This window comes from Labrus bergylta, chromosome 24, assembly GCF_963930695.1.
Source record: "Labrus bergylta chromosome 24, fLabBer1.1, whole genome shotgun sequence".
Lineage (NCBI taxonomy): Eukaryota > Metazoa > Chordata > Actinopteri > Labriformes > Labridae > Labrus > Labrus bergylta.
Genome location: NC_089218.1, coordinates 8,831,354 through 8,849,114, shown reverse-complemented (window position 1 = coordinate 8,849,114; position 17,761 = coordinate 8,831,354). Strand labels below are relative to the sequence as shown.

The 17,761-nt window shown below is 43.8% G+C and overlaps 1 protein-coding gene across 1 annotated transcript in view; it reads right to left on the bottom strand.

Annotated features, from left to right (window-relative positions):
• LOC109990181 (Krueppel-like factor 7) overlaps positions 1-3,548 on the bottom strand; it is a 38,579-nt gene extending 35,031 nt beyond the window's left edge. Inside the window, exon 1 of the mRNA XM_020642193.2 lies at positions 3,152-3,548. Coding sequence (XP_020497849.2) covers positions 3,152-3,316 — 165 coding nt within the window. The 5' untranslated portion in view covers positions 3,317-3,548. The remainder of the gene's footprint in view (positions 1-3,151) is intronic.
• Between the last annotated feature and the right edge of the window lie 14,213 nt (positions 3,549-17,761).

Here is a 17,761-nt window from a genome sequence, read left to right as displayed (position 1 = left end):
CATTTAGGGGGGCCCGGCTACAACGGCCTCCTATCTCGCCATCAGACCACCATAAAAGCATCAGATTCTAAATTGTGCCCGGAATACAGAAGCGGGGGGCTGGGTAGTGGCTCTCGGGCCGGAGGCAGAGCTTTTAAGGAGAAGCCACAACTCATAATTCATGTATTCAGGAGGGCTCGGTGGCGTCTTCATGTCGCTACAATGAACACGAGGATCGCTTTGCCAAGAACATCTCTGCTGTGCTGCGGCCTGGGAGGCGACAAGGGGGGTATTTCAGAGTGTGGGGCAAGTTATAATCCTCGCGCTCACATTGACACAAGGCAATCTTCTTATTCCAAATGTGGGTTGTTTTCCAATAAAACTTGTTTGATGTTTACTCCAATGGCACGTTGTGGGACAGAGGACTTCAAATGATTCAAGTGGAAGCCTTTACATTTTGAAATAGTGATTTTAAAAACTCTCTCTCCAGGGATTGCTCTTGTTATTGTCTCGTTTTGAAGAAGGATGGGGTTGGGGTTAAACGTACCTTTCAAGCAGAAAAAGTGGCTAAAGGTGCAAGTAGTGCTTTAGCTTACATCTCTGGATATCTAGATTTATCACAGATGCTTTCAGGAGAGAACACTGACATTCAATTTTTCAAGAAAGTCAACATATCCCACACAGAAGTCAAGTTCAAGAGGAGTGGATTGTCCCCTCAATACATGCGCGAATTGCATTTTCTCCCACTAGATAAAAGCACCCTGATGAGATGCAAAAGAAGCACTGGGTGAGGACTCAAAACGGTCGTCTGCATTTACAAGACGGTTAAACTTCATGATGATTTCTGTTATTCCAAAATGGACGTTGTCTGTGGCAGAAAAAGCTGCAGACATGACCGTCAAAAAAAAAAAAAAGAAAAACCTGACATTTCCAGCCTCCACACACACTCACATAAACATGCACACACACACACACACACACACACAAAGATAAGAGCTTTCCCAGCTTTCTGCCTGCACATGCAGCAGCTCTTCTCTCTCTCTCTCTCGCTTCCATTTGCATTAGGTATTGATTTTGATATGCCGGCTGTGGGTGAGAAATACGGAGAGACAAGCACTGCATATGGTGCACGTAGGCCCAGTGCAATTTAAAAATCCACTGACAGCGAAAGGCAAGGGAGGGAGTTAGGAGACTTGTTATGAAAAGATGCGTCGGTGGCTAACAGTAGGATGCCAATTAGGCTGCTTGGCCACAACGAATGGATCCGCGGTCACGCACCGGTTTCTCTCTCTCTCTCTCTCTCTCTCCTCTTTCCCCCTGTCACCCCCCCTCCTTCTTCTTCTTCTTCTTCTTCTTCTTCTCTCGTTTACGCATGTAGCACAGAAGTGGGGAAAAAGCTCCTATTGCATGAACAATACCAGCATCAAATTTCCATGCAATGATTTTTTTTTCGCCCCGGTCAGTCAAGTGCAGCATGGAAAGCATCATGACCTGCAGCAGCAGCAGCAGCAGCAGCAGCAGCAGCAGCAGCAGCAGCAGCAGCAACGCAGGTGGGAGAGGTACGAGAAATAAGTTAAAGGTTGCAGAAAGAGAGTGATTCAATTCAGGAATTTGAGGTAAAATTGGAAGATAAGGTTGATAAACTTCATGAAATAGGCTGATTGAAGGCAGAAAATGTTGAAACCTCTGCATGTGTTGGAAAAAAAAAAAACGATTCCACATGCAACTAAATACTGGCTCCTGGTGGAACACAAGCTGAGAAATCTTGACAAATCTGCAGATTTCCATCAAATTCACGAGAGAAAAAAAATGTTCAAAAACACAATTACTTGACAGCCATGACAGGTATAATGACACATTCCACTGTGCTGTGTTAGCTAATGTGAAAAGAAAAGAGATAAAGTGTGTGAGGAATATAAGACGAGCAACGAAGGTGGGCTGAATGGCCCTTAATTAAGCTGAGATATGGAGAATGGAGGTGGGGGGGGGGGGGGCTGTTACATAAAAGACGGTTGCTACATACATGATAGGTGCCACAGAAGTCAGATTCTGCAGGAACAATTGGAAGATAAGGCCGAGAAACCTGCAGATTTTTGAGTAATCTTGCACCAAATCTTTTAAGAAGACCCCATTTCCACATGTAGCAGCATCCTTTTGACACCAACACAGGTGTAGCTACAAGACGCCGATATGAGAAAAGGAGAGTGACACAATGTTTAAGAGACAAAAGAGCCTCAATAAAGATCTAATCGGGGAGGATTTCTTGGTGAAATTGAGCTGACTTGCATTAAGAGTTCAGTTTCCTGAGGAACATTTGGAACATTTAACGCAGAGAACGTGAAGAAAAGTGAAGGTTTCAAGGCATCTTTGCACCAGGAGAGGGTTTCTACATCAGCAACATTTCTGCTGATATAAAGGGAAAAGGAGAAGTGTGATCTTGTGTGTGAGGAATATAAGAGCAGTAATGGCTGTGTAAAGTAAAGTGCCGGTACCCTGCATCCCCCCACTCCCACACACACACACACACACACACACACACACACACACATCTACCACCATGTGGCCGCGTGGATCCCCGTGCTCCTCTCTCCATATTCATCCACTGAACTTGGATGCAGGAAGTGTGTGTGAAGGAGGGAGAGGGTGAAACATGTAAAAGCGGATATGCAGATGACATTCCCTGCACTGGCTTTGCACATTTTTCACCATTTAAAGCTGCTACAAAAGCCAGACATGTTAGGGTATCTATTATGAATAAGAAGGGGGACTTTTCTGTGCAGAGGGAGGGAGGGGGGGGGGGGGGGGGCTCACAACTGAGATGCAGATGTATAATTCACGACCAATTCAGTCCCTATGATGAGATTCGAGTCTTCATCTTCCCAAATCGCATGTGACAGCTTTATTACGCGCCCACATGCGTTCGCATCTTTGCCACCCCTGTCAATCTGGAAATTGTCAGATATACGAGTGATAGGAAGTATTTCATCCCCTAATTTCCCTCTGAACTACACACTTCCCACGCGGTTCAAGAAGGGGTGGTGGGGGTGGGGGGGCAAAAGTTGACGCCTGCATCTCCATCTCCATCTCGTGAATCCTTCAGCGTGCGGGACTTGCGTAAAAAATAAATAAATAAAAAAAAAAAACCGGCTCGAATTTGTAAGTTGACACGTACCTGCTGCCAGTTTTCCTCCAGCGAAGGCATGGCGGAGAAGTAGCCGGTGTCGTGCACCAGCTGAAGTTCCTGAAAGATACTGTGGTTCGCCAAGACATCCATGCTGACGCTCGGGGCTGGGAAAACACAAGAACGATCCACACACACACACACACACACACACATACAAGAGAGAGGAAAAAAAAAATGCCTCCTTTCGTGGCTGTGTCACACCTCTACATCCACTTCTTTCATATTAGTCCGTAAGAGGAAGTCAAATCTGGAGTGTAGCGGCTGAAAATGTGGCGTTCAGGTGCCAGTACCTGCGCGCATCATCGGGCTCGGTGCGTAAAAGAGACTGGAGGTGATGGAGGCTCCATGCGTATCCGTGTTGCCAAACTAGACACTGATAGGGAGCCAAGGAAGGGGAGGGGCTTGGTAAACGAAGGGGCGTCGTTTTGTTTGTCAATCAAATCCCCAGTTTGTCCATTTAAGGCGAATGGGCGGTTGAGGGGCGACTTGAGAGGCGCCGGAGCATGAAGGGGCGGGGTTAAGAAGATTACGCGCACGTTACTGGCTCCTCCGCGACGTCACTCACGCCGAATATGGGCTCGATAGGTGAGCTATTTATGGATGGGTATATTAGATTTGGAAGAAGGTCTAAAAGGGTAGTCTGAGAGGAGAAGCCGTGGTGTAAACATCATGTGCTCACAAGCAGGAGCTGGAAACTGTACTAATAGGCTGCTCTGTTGTTCCACAGTGTAAATATTTAATTAGAATGCAATGCAGTGGGAGGCATTAGCATATAGGAAACATATATCTCAGAAAGGGATGCAGAGTTTGCTTTTATAATGACTTTAAGGCAAATGTATCATCTTTAAAATCATTGCAATTCTTGTGCAGGTTTCCCCTGGAGACTGCATCATAAAACAAAGTGTGTATCCTCTCTTTAATAAAGATTTAGTGAGTTTGCTGTAATTATTTTCATGTCATCCTCCCAGTTTAATTCAGATTTCTATAATACTTTTCTGACAGTTAAATAAACCTGAAGTCTTAAAAAAAGCAATAAGCTGCTCATCTGGTGTCCCATATAGATCAAATAAACTTCCTATATGCATCTTAAAAAGCGCTTTATGTGTTTATTATTGAATGGAAAACATCAACTTAATGTAGATTTCCTTTCAAGCTGCTCAGTGGTGATAACGTTAAACTACATGGTCTACCCAAAGAATCACAAATATGTTTTTAATTGATGTTCATTAATGAAAGGAGGAACGTGCATTGATTTTTTTAATGTTTCTTTTACTGCAATACCGGCGCTTTAGTTTGAAAATCCTCCTGACTTTTTCCTTTAGATTAAAAAGTGAAGTATAATGATCGCCTTAAAAGACAATTGGAGACTGTTTTTAGTGAACTACTCTGACTTATTTTTGTCCTTTAAGTAAAAAGGGTCACAAGGACAAGTGCAACATATTGGTTTATTGCACTTCTTTATGTGATTGGAAGGAGTTAGGAAACAGTGCAGTGATCTAATGTCAGCTTTTAATTTCTGAACTCTTTACAAATTGCCCACTGTTTCACAAAATGTTCTTTCCTAACAGGCAACAAGATGCCCAGTTGTGTTCTTCCACATTGATTTAAAAAAAAAAAAAAAAAAAAAAAAAAAAAATCAGCTGCTGCACTTATTTTTGCGCTGTAAGTAAAGGCAGGTTAAAGAAAATTGCGACACGTGCTGGGAAGAAGTCGCAAAATCTTCCTCAACACGGCTTGCTGGCTGGTGTGAGTAATGCCATGTATCCGCCTGTCCTCTGTGTAAACCATCAAAATTGTACACTTCCACGCAGGCTCAACAGTATTCTCCTTCTCCCACACACACACACACACACACACACACACACACACACACACACACACACACACACACACACACACACACACACACACACACACACACACACACACACACACACACACACACACACACACACACACACACACACACACACACACACACACACACACACACACACACACACACACACACACACACACACACACACACACACACACACACACTCACACACAGTGTTGCAGAGGTCTGTAATCTCATTACAGTGCTGGGGGGGGGGGAAAGGCTGGCCGAGGGCCCCGGCTCTGCGATTTACACATGGCATTTTGGGAGGGAGAGTTCGGCTCAGGAGGACGATGAAGCTCCCGCTGACATTTATCCATTTGACACAACTCACTCTGTCTCTCTTTACATTTTCCTGCCTCTTTGCTTTGCTCCCTTTTCCCCTTTTATTCCCTCCTGCTCCTCGCTCTTTACATCTGCCTTCTTACCTGTGTCTGCCACTCTGCATCCATACCGCACAGCTTCCCCATAATCCTCGACCACGCTCTCTTCCTCCATCTTTGTTGCTTTCTACACAGAAAAACATGACAGACAAAAAAAAAAAAAAAAAAAAAAAAAAAAACATGACAGAGGACACACAGATATCTGTCATGTGCATGGAAGAGGTTGATCAAATGACAAGTAAACAGGGAGAAAACAACAGTCTGGCACTGCTGTGTCCTGTTTAGCTGATTTCCACATGGCTGACTGAAGTGTAAAATATTCATCAGATAAATCCTGTTGTTTTTATGCATTGTTTATGTGGCTCTTTGGATGAGCCCAAAAGGCAACAAAAAGTGGGAAAAGGCTACACTCTGAGCTTTGTAATACCATTTACAAACACTTAAACAACAATGTTTCTTAACATTACAACAAATTCTGGCGCCAAAATCCAACCAAAACGGTGACTCATCTGCAATTTATGTTTATTCTGTCCACTCGTCGCTGGTACTCTTTACTCTTGCGGGGGTCATCGTCAATCGACCTATTCTGTCATTCTACCACGAGGACATGTTGCTGTTTAAGTGACAGCGGGCTGACAACGCCGAAGACGTGCATTGGTGTTGTCAGCTGGCGATGAGCAACGTGACAGGTCTTATAATCTGTCAATAGTAGAGTATGAAGAACATGTCTACATGATGTATTAGTGCTTCACAATCACAACACTCTGCCGCACAGAAAAATTGAATGCAACATCTAATATTTTGAGTTCTGAGCTTCTCAATTGTCTAAATGCAAATCTTTATGATCCGCTTCATGGATACAGAAACATATAACCACACACATGATAAAACTTACAATAAATGTTTGTGGCAGCATACAAGTGTCACAGCAAATGGATAAATCACACACAATCTAATTGAAAAAATATTGCACAAGGGATAAAATATCAACCGTAAAGAACGCCTATAAACATCCACCATTATTAAGGCCACTCTGAACTTTATATGTTCCTACCTAGGCTGCTTCTTTTTTTTTTTTTTTTTTACATTTTGCTTCCCTTTTATTTTATCTGCCAGTCTTAAAGATGCCAATTGTTTCAAACTTGATTCAATTGCACTGAAAGAAACGAGCGGCCATATTTCAAGAATGATAAAGTTGCCCAAACGTTCGTTCCGCTGTGTTCTATCGCGGCGCTATCAACAGAAGTTGGAAGAATTGAGTGCCTCATCTAAGTGCTCGTTCTTAGACGTTTACGCCACCAACTCCTCCTCCTTCTGCTCGCCTTCCTCGGCCTGAAGCCCATGCATATCATAGATAAAAATAAGTGCTCGCCATTATCCGTGGGCACACAGCGTTATATTGTGGATGCTGACATTGCTCTTACCTGGCAGTTGGTGCTTTTACTATATTAATAATGGAGCAGGCACCATCCATCATGGGGATATGAGGCTGCTAATCATGTCAGTTCCCTGCATATTCACTCCTTTCATCAGAAGAGGAGGGGAGAGGGACGGGGAGGGGGGGGGGGGAGAAGAGGAAGAGCAAGTGAGAAGCGGAGATAAACAAAGAGAGGGGAAACCAAAGAGAAAAAAGAGGGGAAGAGAGTGGGGGGGGGAAGAGAGCGATGGAAGGGGACAATATCAATGTGCCGAACACATGACAGATGCCCTTGGCCTTTTGCTGAATGGCTTCCCTGTTGGCAGGAGTTAACCAGTGTATTTAAACAGGACAAGACGAATGGGACCTCTACTCCCCCTGCTCGCTGAACCAGCCCATTTCTATTCCAACTCACAGCCTTTCCCCCCCATGTGGGAATGCTAATATGGTTAGCTGACATTGCCGGGGTTAAAACTTCATAACGGCACTTTATTGTATATTCACTCTCTTGTTTCTTCACTATTTTCCCAAACCTTGGCTGTAGGAACCTCTGCTCAGCACAAAAGGGAGTGAAAGCCTCTGGATATTTGTTGAAAGTAGTTACAATGAAAATAAAACTAGAAAAACTGAGAGTGTTGGTTGACATCCCAAAAAAAAAATGTAAGCAAAGTTCAAATCAGGTTATTGTGGGCTAACGTTTAAGCTTGGTGTCACGGTTGTAGAAAAACAAAGGAGGTGGACCCAAACGCAGAATAAACTAGAAATATATATATATATTTTTTTTTTAAAAGGCAGAAGGCCAACAAAAACTTACTTTCAAAATGTTAAAGTCACAAAGATCAAAAACAGGGAGCCACAAGGAAAACTTACTGACCGACATATAACATCTGACAACACAGGGAAGGAACACTGACACTAATTAGACAGAGGTAATCAAACACAGGTGAGATTAACAAGACACAGGTGAGGACAATCAGGGAAATCAAGACAGGAGGGAAACACAGAAACACCCGAGGACGAAGAAAACTCAAGAATTGAACCACACTGACGAGAAAAGAGAGATACACTCGGACAACAAAGTAAAACAGGAAACATTTAAAGAAACACAAGCAACACTAGAAACTAAAACAAGAAGAGACACACTTTGAAATACAAAGCTAAAACAGACCAGATCATGACACTTGGCTGCTTTGTAAAAGTGGAAAATTCTGGTGTTTTTTTTCCGCCTTGTTTCCAAAACAGTTTTGCTTGTTCTGAAAAAAAAAACAAAAAAAAACGAGAAGATTGTCCTAATCCAACATAAGTGAGCAACCAAAAACAAGTCGATTTGCATTGAGAATAGCGCCTGATGTTTTCAGGAACACGCTCCCCGGCTCGCCTCTCTTTCCATTAGTCTCCACCAACCGAGGGACCTTGAGCGTCTGCCGTGCTTTGCTTCATTTTGCCTCATTTGGTGTAATGCGACATCCACAAGCCGTGATGTGTTTGAACATAGCATTTACACCAATATGGTCCATTTTCTTTTAGTTCAAATTGCTCAAGTGGAGACTAAAGATAACCTTTATGTTTACAGAAAATAAACATTGTCCTCCAACATCTGTCTTCCAACATGTCTTTAACTCACAGAAAAGGACATTTCACAGTGATTGATGGGCCTGGTTAAATAAAGATACGATTTTCAAAACGTGGCCATATGTCTGCCGTATGTGCTGTCTCTTTTGGCTCAGAGCCTGGATGCAGAACATCTTCAATATCCTGACGTCTTCCTCATGCTCTCCTCCTGAAGGGGGGCGGGGGGGGGAAGCTAAGGGGGAGAGGTGGAGGTGGGCAATGGGTAAGGGGCGCAGAGGAGGGGGTGGATTTCAGAGCGACAAGGCCGACTGAGAAAAGCGATAATGAGCACTCCGGGCTGTCTTCGGTGCAAACCGCATTGAGATTGCTGCAAGCGAACGGAAGGGAACAAGGGAGGTTTGGGAGGGGAGTGAGGGGAGAAAAGGTTGCAGGGGAAAATGCCCTCTCAGCTGGGTGGTGTTTGATGCGGCGCCGCTGCTTCCTACAGTGGGAAAAGTGAGGGGAAACTCAGCCAGCGAGGAGGCCATGAGGGGCAGCTGTTAAGTGCCAATTAGGCAGCGATGAGTCGAAGACGGAAATACCCATTTGCACATACACTACTGCAAGCAAGCAGGCAGGGCGGAGTAGTCAAAAAGTGAAACAAATAGGGCCTAATCCCTGTCAGTTCCTTCCTGGTGACGCTCTCCTCCTCTCCCTCTATCTACCCTCCTGCCTGTTAGGTAACGTCACATCAGTGACGGCTGAAAATGTTGGTTATGATTCGCTGTTAGGTTTAGTTCTGTCTCCGTCTAGCCTCAACCTCTTCCCGAAGGCTGCTTAAAGTTACGTTTTGTAAGAGCTTGTCACATCCTACCAAAGGACAATGCTCCGAGTCAGGCATCCAATTAGTGAGCCGATTCACTCACGTATTTAGTCTGTGATAAGGTAGGGTGAGGAAAATGAAGCTTTATAGGCATAGATTCCAGTATCAAAGACACATTTCCAATTCAGCCTGTATCAGTTTTGTGCATGTTTCCTTATGGTCGCCTGCGTCTTTTGATGACTTCAGATTAGTGCATGTGTATTTCTACAGCAGCCCTTTCCATACCTTCTACGAGGGTCACATGAGTCCGACTTAAAAATAGACAAAAGAAAAAAAAAAAAAGGACTAGATTAGGAAGAGGAGAGGAAGTCAGATTATTCATTTGCAGAATCTTTTACTGCTCCTCATTGAAGTGAAAATTGGATGTCAGGGAGACGTCATGCGGTGCATGAATGAGAAACAAATCAAAACCAGAGCAGGAAATAAAGCGAGAACTTACTGATCTACCCAAAATGACCCCAATACAGTACTCAACCGTCAGGGCTGCTGCAGTTGGGGGTCTAGTCGTTGAAACGCTTTTCTCTTCCTTCTGCTAACTTACTCTAACCCACTTCAAGGATTAAAGTTACTTAACTCCATAACTGTTTAAATGATGTGGAAAAGGTTTGCACCTTCCAGCTAAATAGTTTTCTTTAGACGTCCAGTGGCGAAAGAGAAGAGCAACTCGAAATGGCAACTAAAAACCCCGCACACTTTTAAAAATACAACTTCAAATTCATTATTCAGTAAACCCCTGTCACAACAAGACACAACAACATCCACCTATGGAAGTATGTGAAGCTCCATGTGCAAACAAGAGCGATGAGGTCTGAAAGAACACACCTCTCGTATAGGGAGCTATGGCAACAGTACAATAGTTATAAGGGAGCCACTGACCTTGTTTGCAATAAAAGAAAACATTGAAAGACATAATCGTATAATCAAGCAGCATGGTTTTCTGTCCTGTCATTGGTTCACATGAAACTGAACAGCAGTCAAAATTACCTCAATGGATTCACAATTGCTTGTGAAAGCGCCATTCGTCATCAGGGTCAGCGACAATGAATGAGTCTTTTCATGTCCGAGCTCCGAGTCTATCTTGTTTCTATGCACACCACACAGAATCGGAGGCCTCTGTAATTTCCCCCGACTGCCGCCTCAGATCTGCCCGCACCATACTGTGTTTTGTATATTCATGTGTGTACCTTCCTATCTTAATCCTAGCTATTACTCGCATGGCTGGCCATGTCAAGGGGAGATTTGCTCACTCACAGTGAATGGGCCAATATTGACAGCACGCCCACCGCATCAGCGATCAGTGTAAGGGCTTAGCACGCTCCAGATTCACAGGTTTGAAGCTGAATTCAATGAGGAGAGCGGCGTGTTGGATAACAATCCTCACAGGGAATCTAGGCAGATGCTAAATGTTACCTTTAGTCTGGCAGTTCAACAGACTCTCATGTCCTGCTACTTTTAAACATCATGCATTGTATGTATGTTCTCTGATTTCCCAGGTTTAGGCCTATTTGTGAATGTCAAAATCCTTGGTGCATATTTGTCATTTCCTATGCAGCCACAATCATTTGAACATCTATATGAGTCTGGATTAGTATTGTTGCAATTATAAGATAAATATGAGCTGTAGTTCCAGTCTGGAGACTTTTTTAATTGTAGTTTCTGTTGGTGTCCAGCACCTCTCCAAATGAGCCTACTGTGTTAACATGATTTTTCTCAAGAAGGGATAATGCACCACATAAATGGATATGTCCCAAATCGGCTCAAGTTTACAGGCTTCAGTCAAAGTCTGAATAATGGCCAAAATAACACAAGCACTGCTAACTGTAGGTGATTAGAAGCCAAAATGCATCCAAGAATCAATGCTGAATCCAGATTTGTGGGGGGATAAATGGACCAGAGGAGGTAAATATTTGGTATTTTAGTGTCAAAGCTCAGCTGAGCGCATTGGAATCCAGCCACGGTTTGGCCCACTTAGTTGGCTTTCCAGATTTAATAAGTTTTAAGGTAAATCAGACCCATTCAATAGAAATGCTGAATTTGAATTCAAATTGTCAGGTTGAAAGCCTTTAATGTGGCAGGGTAGGAGCGTTGTTTTCTATTAAGACCCCTCGTGTTTCAAATGTCGGACGTTGGTCGTTACAGGAAACCAAATTTCAAATAAAAGTAAAAGTGTTTTCTGGTAGATATTGATTGAAAGGGTTTATCATAGATCTGCAGCTTAGCCCATTATGCATTTCAAGTGAGTCATCTTCCGATGGGTTTGAGCCCATAGTGACTACTCCTGACAGCTGTCAAGGGTCAAAGGTTAGGACTCTTCAAGGAGGAACAAAGGTCAGCTGGATCCCTTAATCCACTTTGCTGGAGTGTCCTTGGGCAAGACAAACCCCTGAGACCTGAAGAGGATGGAAAGGAAACGACTCATTCCCAATAACTGGATTCGATGTCTTAATGTGATGCTGTTCTGTTTGAGTTAAGTTCACTTTCTACTCAGTTTACTTCCCCTTGTCTCTTCAGTTCAGTGCACTCAGTAGAAGGTAGTCGAAACATCTGAAAGTGCTGTTTATCGAACACAGCAGCAGCGTCTGGGGCAGCAGCTGGCCCAAACCCCAACTGATCTCACCTTTTAAAGAGGTCAAAAGTTGACAAGACGCTAACTTCCTCCTTTCATCCCCCAAACCTGGAGCTTTTCGGCTACATTTTCCAGAGACATGTCACCACTTCAAAGGTGTTAGCGGAATGATTTGCAGACGAAAACGACGCCGCTTCCCTCTCATGGCTGGTTCACAGTTGTCGCTGTCGCACTTTGTTTTGCTTAAATGAAATGATTGAGTCCTGGGCTCTGTGACGCCGCTTCAAGGGGGGAAAGCAGCCTCACATCATCACCGGTGACATTAGAAGGTGACAGCGGCAGCCACAGAGCCACCGATGCACTGAGGTTCAAAGCGCCTCAGCTGCGTAAACAGATGAGACGAAAGGAAGTCGGAGACAGAGAGGGGCTGAAAGCAAAAAGTAAAAGTAATAGTTGGTTGACAAATGATCATACACGTTGAGATTTTGGCTCCAAATGAAATATTAACCATAAAAATATTGATGGACGCGCTTTGAACCTTCCATTTGTATGGTTCGGTGCTTGTAATCAGAGCGCTCTTGCCTTCCAGGTGAACTGTTTCTGCAAGTACAAAAGTGTCTGTTTTTGGGTAAGAAAGCGGACTTAGGGAGGAATCAGGGGAAAGCAAATGCTAAGCTATGAGCTAATATGCTTGCAGTAGCTTTGTTAGAAAGGTGTGATATTAATTGGGATGCTAATTATGGTGTGAAACGGGCATTAAAGTAAATACATCAGAACTTTAAACAGCGCAGTATACACTTTCCCTTGTTTTGTAATATACTACTGTAAAGCCCTGGATGCAGAGATCAATACTGTATAAAAAACCATGTAGGGTTGCATTTCCTCTGTACTTCTCCAATCTCACAAGTGCAGAGGCCATGTAGTCAGATACTTGAAATTCCCTTAAGACTATCGATCCGGGATGCAGGTCGCAGAGTCCAGCGCTCCAACAACAGATCCAAACTGACCTCAGATCAGGCACTAAAGTAAAGCCAATGCTACCAACTTGGAGCTTGACGTTCTTGGAAAAAAAGGGCACGTTCATAGAAAATGTGTTGTGGTAATTTGATTTGCTGCGGTACAAAAACATGAAGGAGAGGGGGAGGGATTGCTGCCATATGATAGTCATATGATAGTGAACACTGTGTCTCTGTGAGAGAGAGGCGGAGGATTGGTACACATCACTCTTTGCAAAGGTGTCAAGAAAAGGTTGTAATTCTCAGAAAATGTGCTCAGAACGGGTGAAATGTGTTGGAGCGCTTCATCAGATTCCTCCTTTCATTGACGCTCCTTTATTCCTACCAGAAAAGTCTTTGGCTGTCTCATTGAATGATGAGGAAAGCATGACGCTTTGCGCAGATGCAATGAATCCGTCACAGGGTATTGAGACGATTCGGCATCGCCATACAAACAGTAAACAAACTCCTTGTTCAAAGAGCGGGGCGTCTATTTATTTAGCAGAACAGCGCTCCCCATTAGCGTTGAAATTGCCGTCGGAAATGGAGGCAGTCCACATTAACAACCTCGTCCTCTGTGCATAATGCTCCGAGCGTATGCGTGCCTTGTCATTACGACCATTTCTGCTCCATTATTTCAACACCAAATCACCAAATCCCCCTTTTCAGAATCGTCATCCCCCCCCTCAGCATAGTGGGGCATGCACTTCAAACCGCTCTAAAATGAGCTTGCTTTGCCAGGCCGGCAGCTAGCCAGACCAATCATCTATCTGCAATAATAGAAATCTTCTGGCTGATGATAGACTGAGGCAATCACTGGGCAGGCTGAGTGGGCTCTCCACTCTGGCCTTGACACCCCTGCTGCTGGTTGATAGCAGGGGAGGGCCGAGGGATACTGGCGTGGGTATCTGGTAGGTAGGCCTCCGAGCATCGCGGCTGGCTGGCAGACTGGATGGATGCACATGGAGGGTAAAGGGTACAGAGGGGGGGGAATCTATAATTAAAAACTAGAAAAAAAAATATGGGGGATGGGGAAATGGAGCAGGATAAGCCCAACATTTTAAGGGGCAGTTTGATTTGGACATGCATATTATTCTTTTCTTAAGATACTGGCCTGTCAGGCGATCATTTCTTGTTTTGCTGCAGATGGTGTTCCAGTCAAAACACAAACGTACTAGGTGCTAGAATTCACATAATGTAGCTCAATGACTTGCACTATTGCATTGGCTTCACTTTCTGCCTCTGTCTTACAAACTGAATATCAAAACTGTTAAAGAATATGTAGGTTATATACATATGTATGCTCTTGATACTTAAGGTAGTTATCCCTTGAATAATATTACTATTTGGACTTGTACATGAGAAATTGTGTTGGAAAAGTAGTAAGCCCTAATGTGTGCCGACATAAAGGAATATTTCATCTTCTGCCCCTACAAGTGTGTGTTCATGCTGCTTGACTGAAGGCCCGTGGATAGTCGGCTCCTTTTCCAATTCCGCCAACCTTTTTCTCTTTCATCCCCTCATTATTTCTCTCTCAACCATCCCGCCCTCCCACCATCCCCACCACCATCTCGGCTCTCTCCACACCCCGAGCACCTCTATCCCTCAATCATCCCGCGTGTCCCCGGCTCTCCACACCTCCACTTCGACCCCGCTCCATCTCTCCATCCATCCTTACCCACCTCTCCACCGCGTTCATCTGCATGGTGAGTGTCTCATTCTGCCCGGTCTAATTGGCTCTAATTAGAGTCATTCAGCAGGGGTTAATCAAGGATGACTTACGCAGATTATGACTGGTTGGGGGAGGGATCGGAGGCAACAGACAGCCTATGTGCCACATCGGCCTCTAGGCATGTATCACTCCACCCAATGAGGCTTGGGGACTTGGCAAAGATAGATGTGTTTAAAACAACACAACGAAATGATCTCTTAGGCCATGTGCTCCTGAAGAACATCCCCCAACTACCATTGAGAAAGGCTGCCACTTACTGAATGATAAAAGGGTACGCTGCTCTACTTTTTTTCAATCAAACTCAAGAGAATAAAGGTGGAAAATACGCCACTTGCATTTGTAAAAAGGTATCATCTCTCCCTTCTGTGAATGACCTGTTGAAATAAAAAAAAAAAGCTTTTAAATAAGACCTTAGGATGGCCTCGTTTCTACTCATATTTAGCAAATTAGGTGAAAGATGAGTTTTTAAACATCTGGTACGGCCTCATCTGTGATTGCTCGACAGCTGGACGGTTTCCTCAGAAAATGAGACACTGAAGATTGAAAGTTATAAGAGGCCCAAGACACAGGTTGAAGAAAAAACTGATTTTTCTCAAAAACCAGGAAGCAATCATGGTTTTAAAATGCAGATTTCTACATAGAGGTCAAACCCAGAGAAAACTAAAAAGAGTTTGTTATGTCGACTTTCAGACTGTTGTTTCTTTGTCATTTCATTGGACATATTCTAATTGTGAAGCAGCTCTAAGCTGCATCTAGTAGTACAGTTATTTAAGCCTACATATGAAGACTAAATTAAATGTGTTTTTAATCTCCAAACCCCCAAAATCCGGATTACTGGGTGGCTAGAAAACTGGGATTTGTTGTTTTTTTCAAATAACTATAGGAGTTATATCATAAAGACACCATGAGTAGAAGCAGTGTTGTGCATTATTACATGTCGTGGCACTATACATTATCATATTGTTTCTTGGAGCTGTGCTTTAGTTGATGTTGGAGGGTGTCAGTCAATCCATGTTAGGTCTGTGCAGGGACATGCACTTCTTTTTAAAAGAGTATCAAATGTACTATATAAACTATATAATATATATATAAGACTATATAAGACTTTTCTCCTCTGTTTCCCCCCGGTGGTGGAATGAACTTCCAAACTCCATTCGATCTGCAGAGTCCCTCTGCCCCTTTAAGAAAAAGCTAAAGACCCAGCTCTTTCATGAATACCTACTAACTTAATGATGATGGTTTTCGATATCATTGATGATGATGATGGTTGTGACGATTGTTTTTGTTTGATAATGACGACTTATAAGATGGTTTCTATACTGATTAGAGCTCTCAAGAACTGCCGTCAATGTTGTGCTTTGCCTCTGGTCACTTCCTGTCAGCACCTGTGTGTCCAATCGGACTCAAAGCTGATCGTTTGCTCTTACTGACATTGTTCCTTTTTTTCTAGATCTTTGCTTGTGTTGTACTTACTCTCTGATGTACGTCGCTTTGGATAAAAGCGTCTGCTAAGTGAATTGTAGAATTGTAGAATAATAAGTAAGTAAATCCTTTAGGCACTTAAAACCATCCCTGCCAGTTTTGCGCTCTGGATATGCTGGAATACTTCATAAAGCTTAAGAGTAAATATTCCTTTGACAACGTTTCCGATTTTGACTTTTACATGACCTGTTGGCTGTTGGGGACCTGATGGTGGTTAGCGCTGTAGCCTCACAGCAAGAAGGTTCCTGGTTGAAATCTAAATTAGCGGAGTTTGCATGTTTTCCCCAACACAAGCATGGGATCCAGCTTCCTCCCACAGTCCAAAGACATGCTCATTAGGTTAATTGGTGCCTACAAATTGCCCATAGGGCTGAATGTGAGTGTGGCTGCTTGTCTGTCTCTTTATATCAGACTGGGTGTACCCTGCCTCTTGCCCAATGACAGCTGGGATCAGCTCCAGCCGGTCAAGTGGTATAGATAATGGATGATCTGTTTGTTCCCAACATTAAAAAAAAGAAAGAAGTTAAAACTATGTCGTTCCCAATTTGGCAAATGAAAGCTCCTGACACCTTGACAGTGTTTGAATCTTAGCCTGATTAAATTGGACTTGAGAGCTAAAGCTTTGACATTTTAAGAAGGCTTCAAAGCACAAAGGAGGCACATTTCATTGGAAGTGCACCACTGTACAAACACTTCTTCAAAGAGGGCTTCGGACAGAACGTGTGACAATGCGGCCCTAACCCTCATTTTCACTTTGCGAGACTGTTTGCATTGCAGGTCTATTCTAATCACCACCTGACATGTTGGCCAGCTCACGATTCACAGTCTTCATATCAGTGTGGTATGCACAATGCAATATCACAGTCCCTTTATTGCCTGGCCCTGTTCTTATATAAAGAGGCCTGTGGTAATTATTGAGGAAGGCCGTACTGTACTGAGACTCCTCTGGGACCGGAAACATTATGACTTGGCCACACACACACACACACATACACTGGCACGCCGGACAGAGAGTAATGGCCCAACCCGTGGTGGTAATGGCTTCTCTTTCTGCTTGTGAGTGTGTGTGCGCGGTGGCCTACTGTACATGTACTCATCTGAGCATGCTCCAACCGACTCTATTTGATGTGACTAGTCCATTAGATTTTCAATGGGCTCCTACACCATAATCCTGAATACACTGAGGTTTTTTTTTTTTCTTTCATTGGAAGTGCCCCACTGTACAGATTGCTCCTGTCACTGTTGAAGCAGACAAATTCCCCCTCATATCCTCTGCATATGGGATGGGATTGTCTCGTTATGGCCCCTGTTACGTTCCCCCATGGCAACATTAGCCGACGGCTGTAAAAAGACTATTAGGATCCAAATCATTCCGGGCCCCGAAGACGTCGAGCGAGGCTGGGAGAAGTTAGCGAGGGGTGATGGGAAAGAGAAAGGAAGACGTAGGAGGAGATAAAGTGCGAGAGCGGCGGATTAGGTGGTGTGATTTCAGAGACCTCCGGCGTGGCTCCACATGCACACATGAACTCTCATTCATATAAAAATATATATACACTGCACGCTCACACTCTCTCTGCAGCAACACAGCCATCCTAATCCACGGCAGCCAATCAATAAGCACTTGACGGGTACTGAAATACAATAGAGAACAGCACTAGCCTTCTTCTGCTCCATTTAAACTGCAGTTTGACAGCTGAGGAGGGAAGCAGG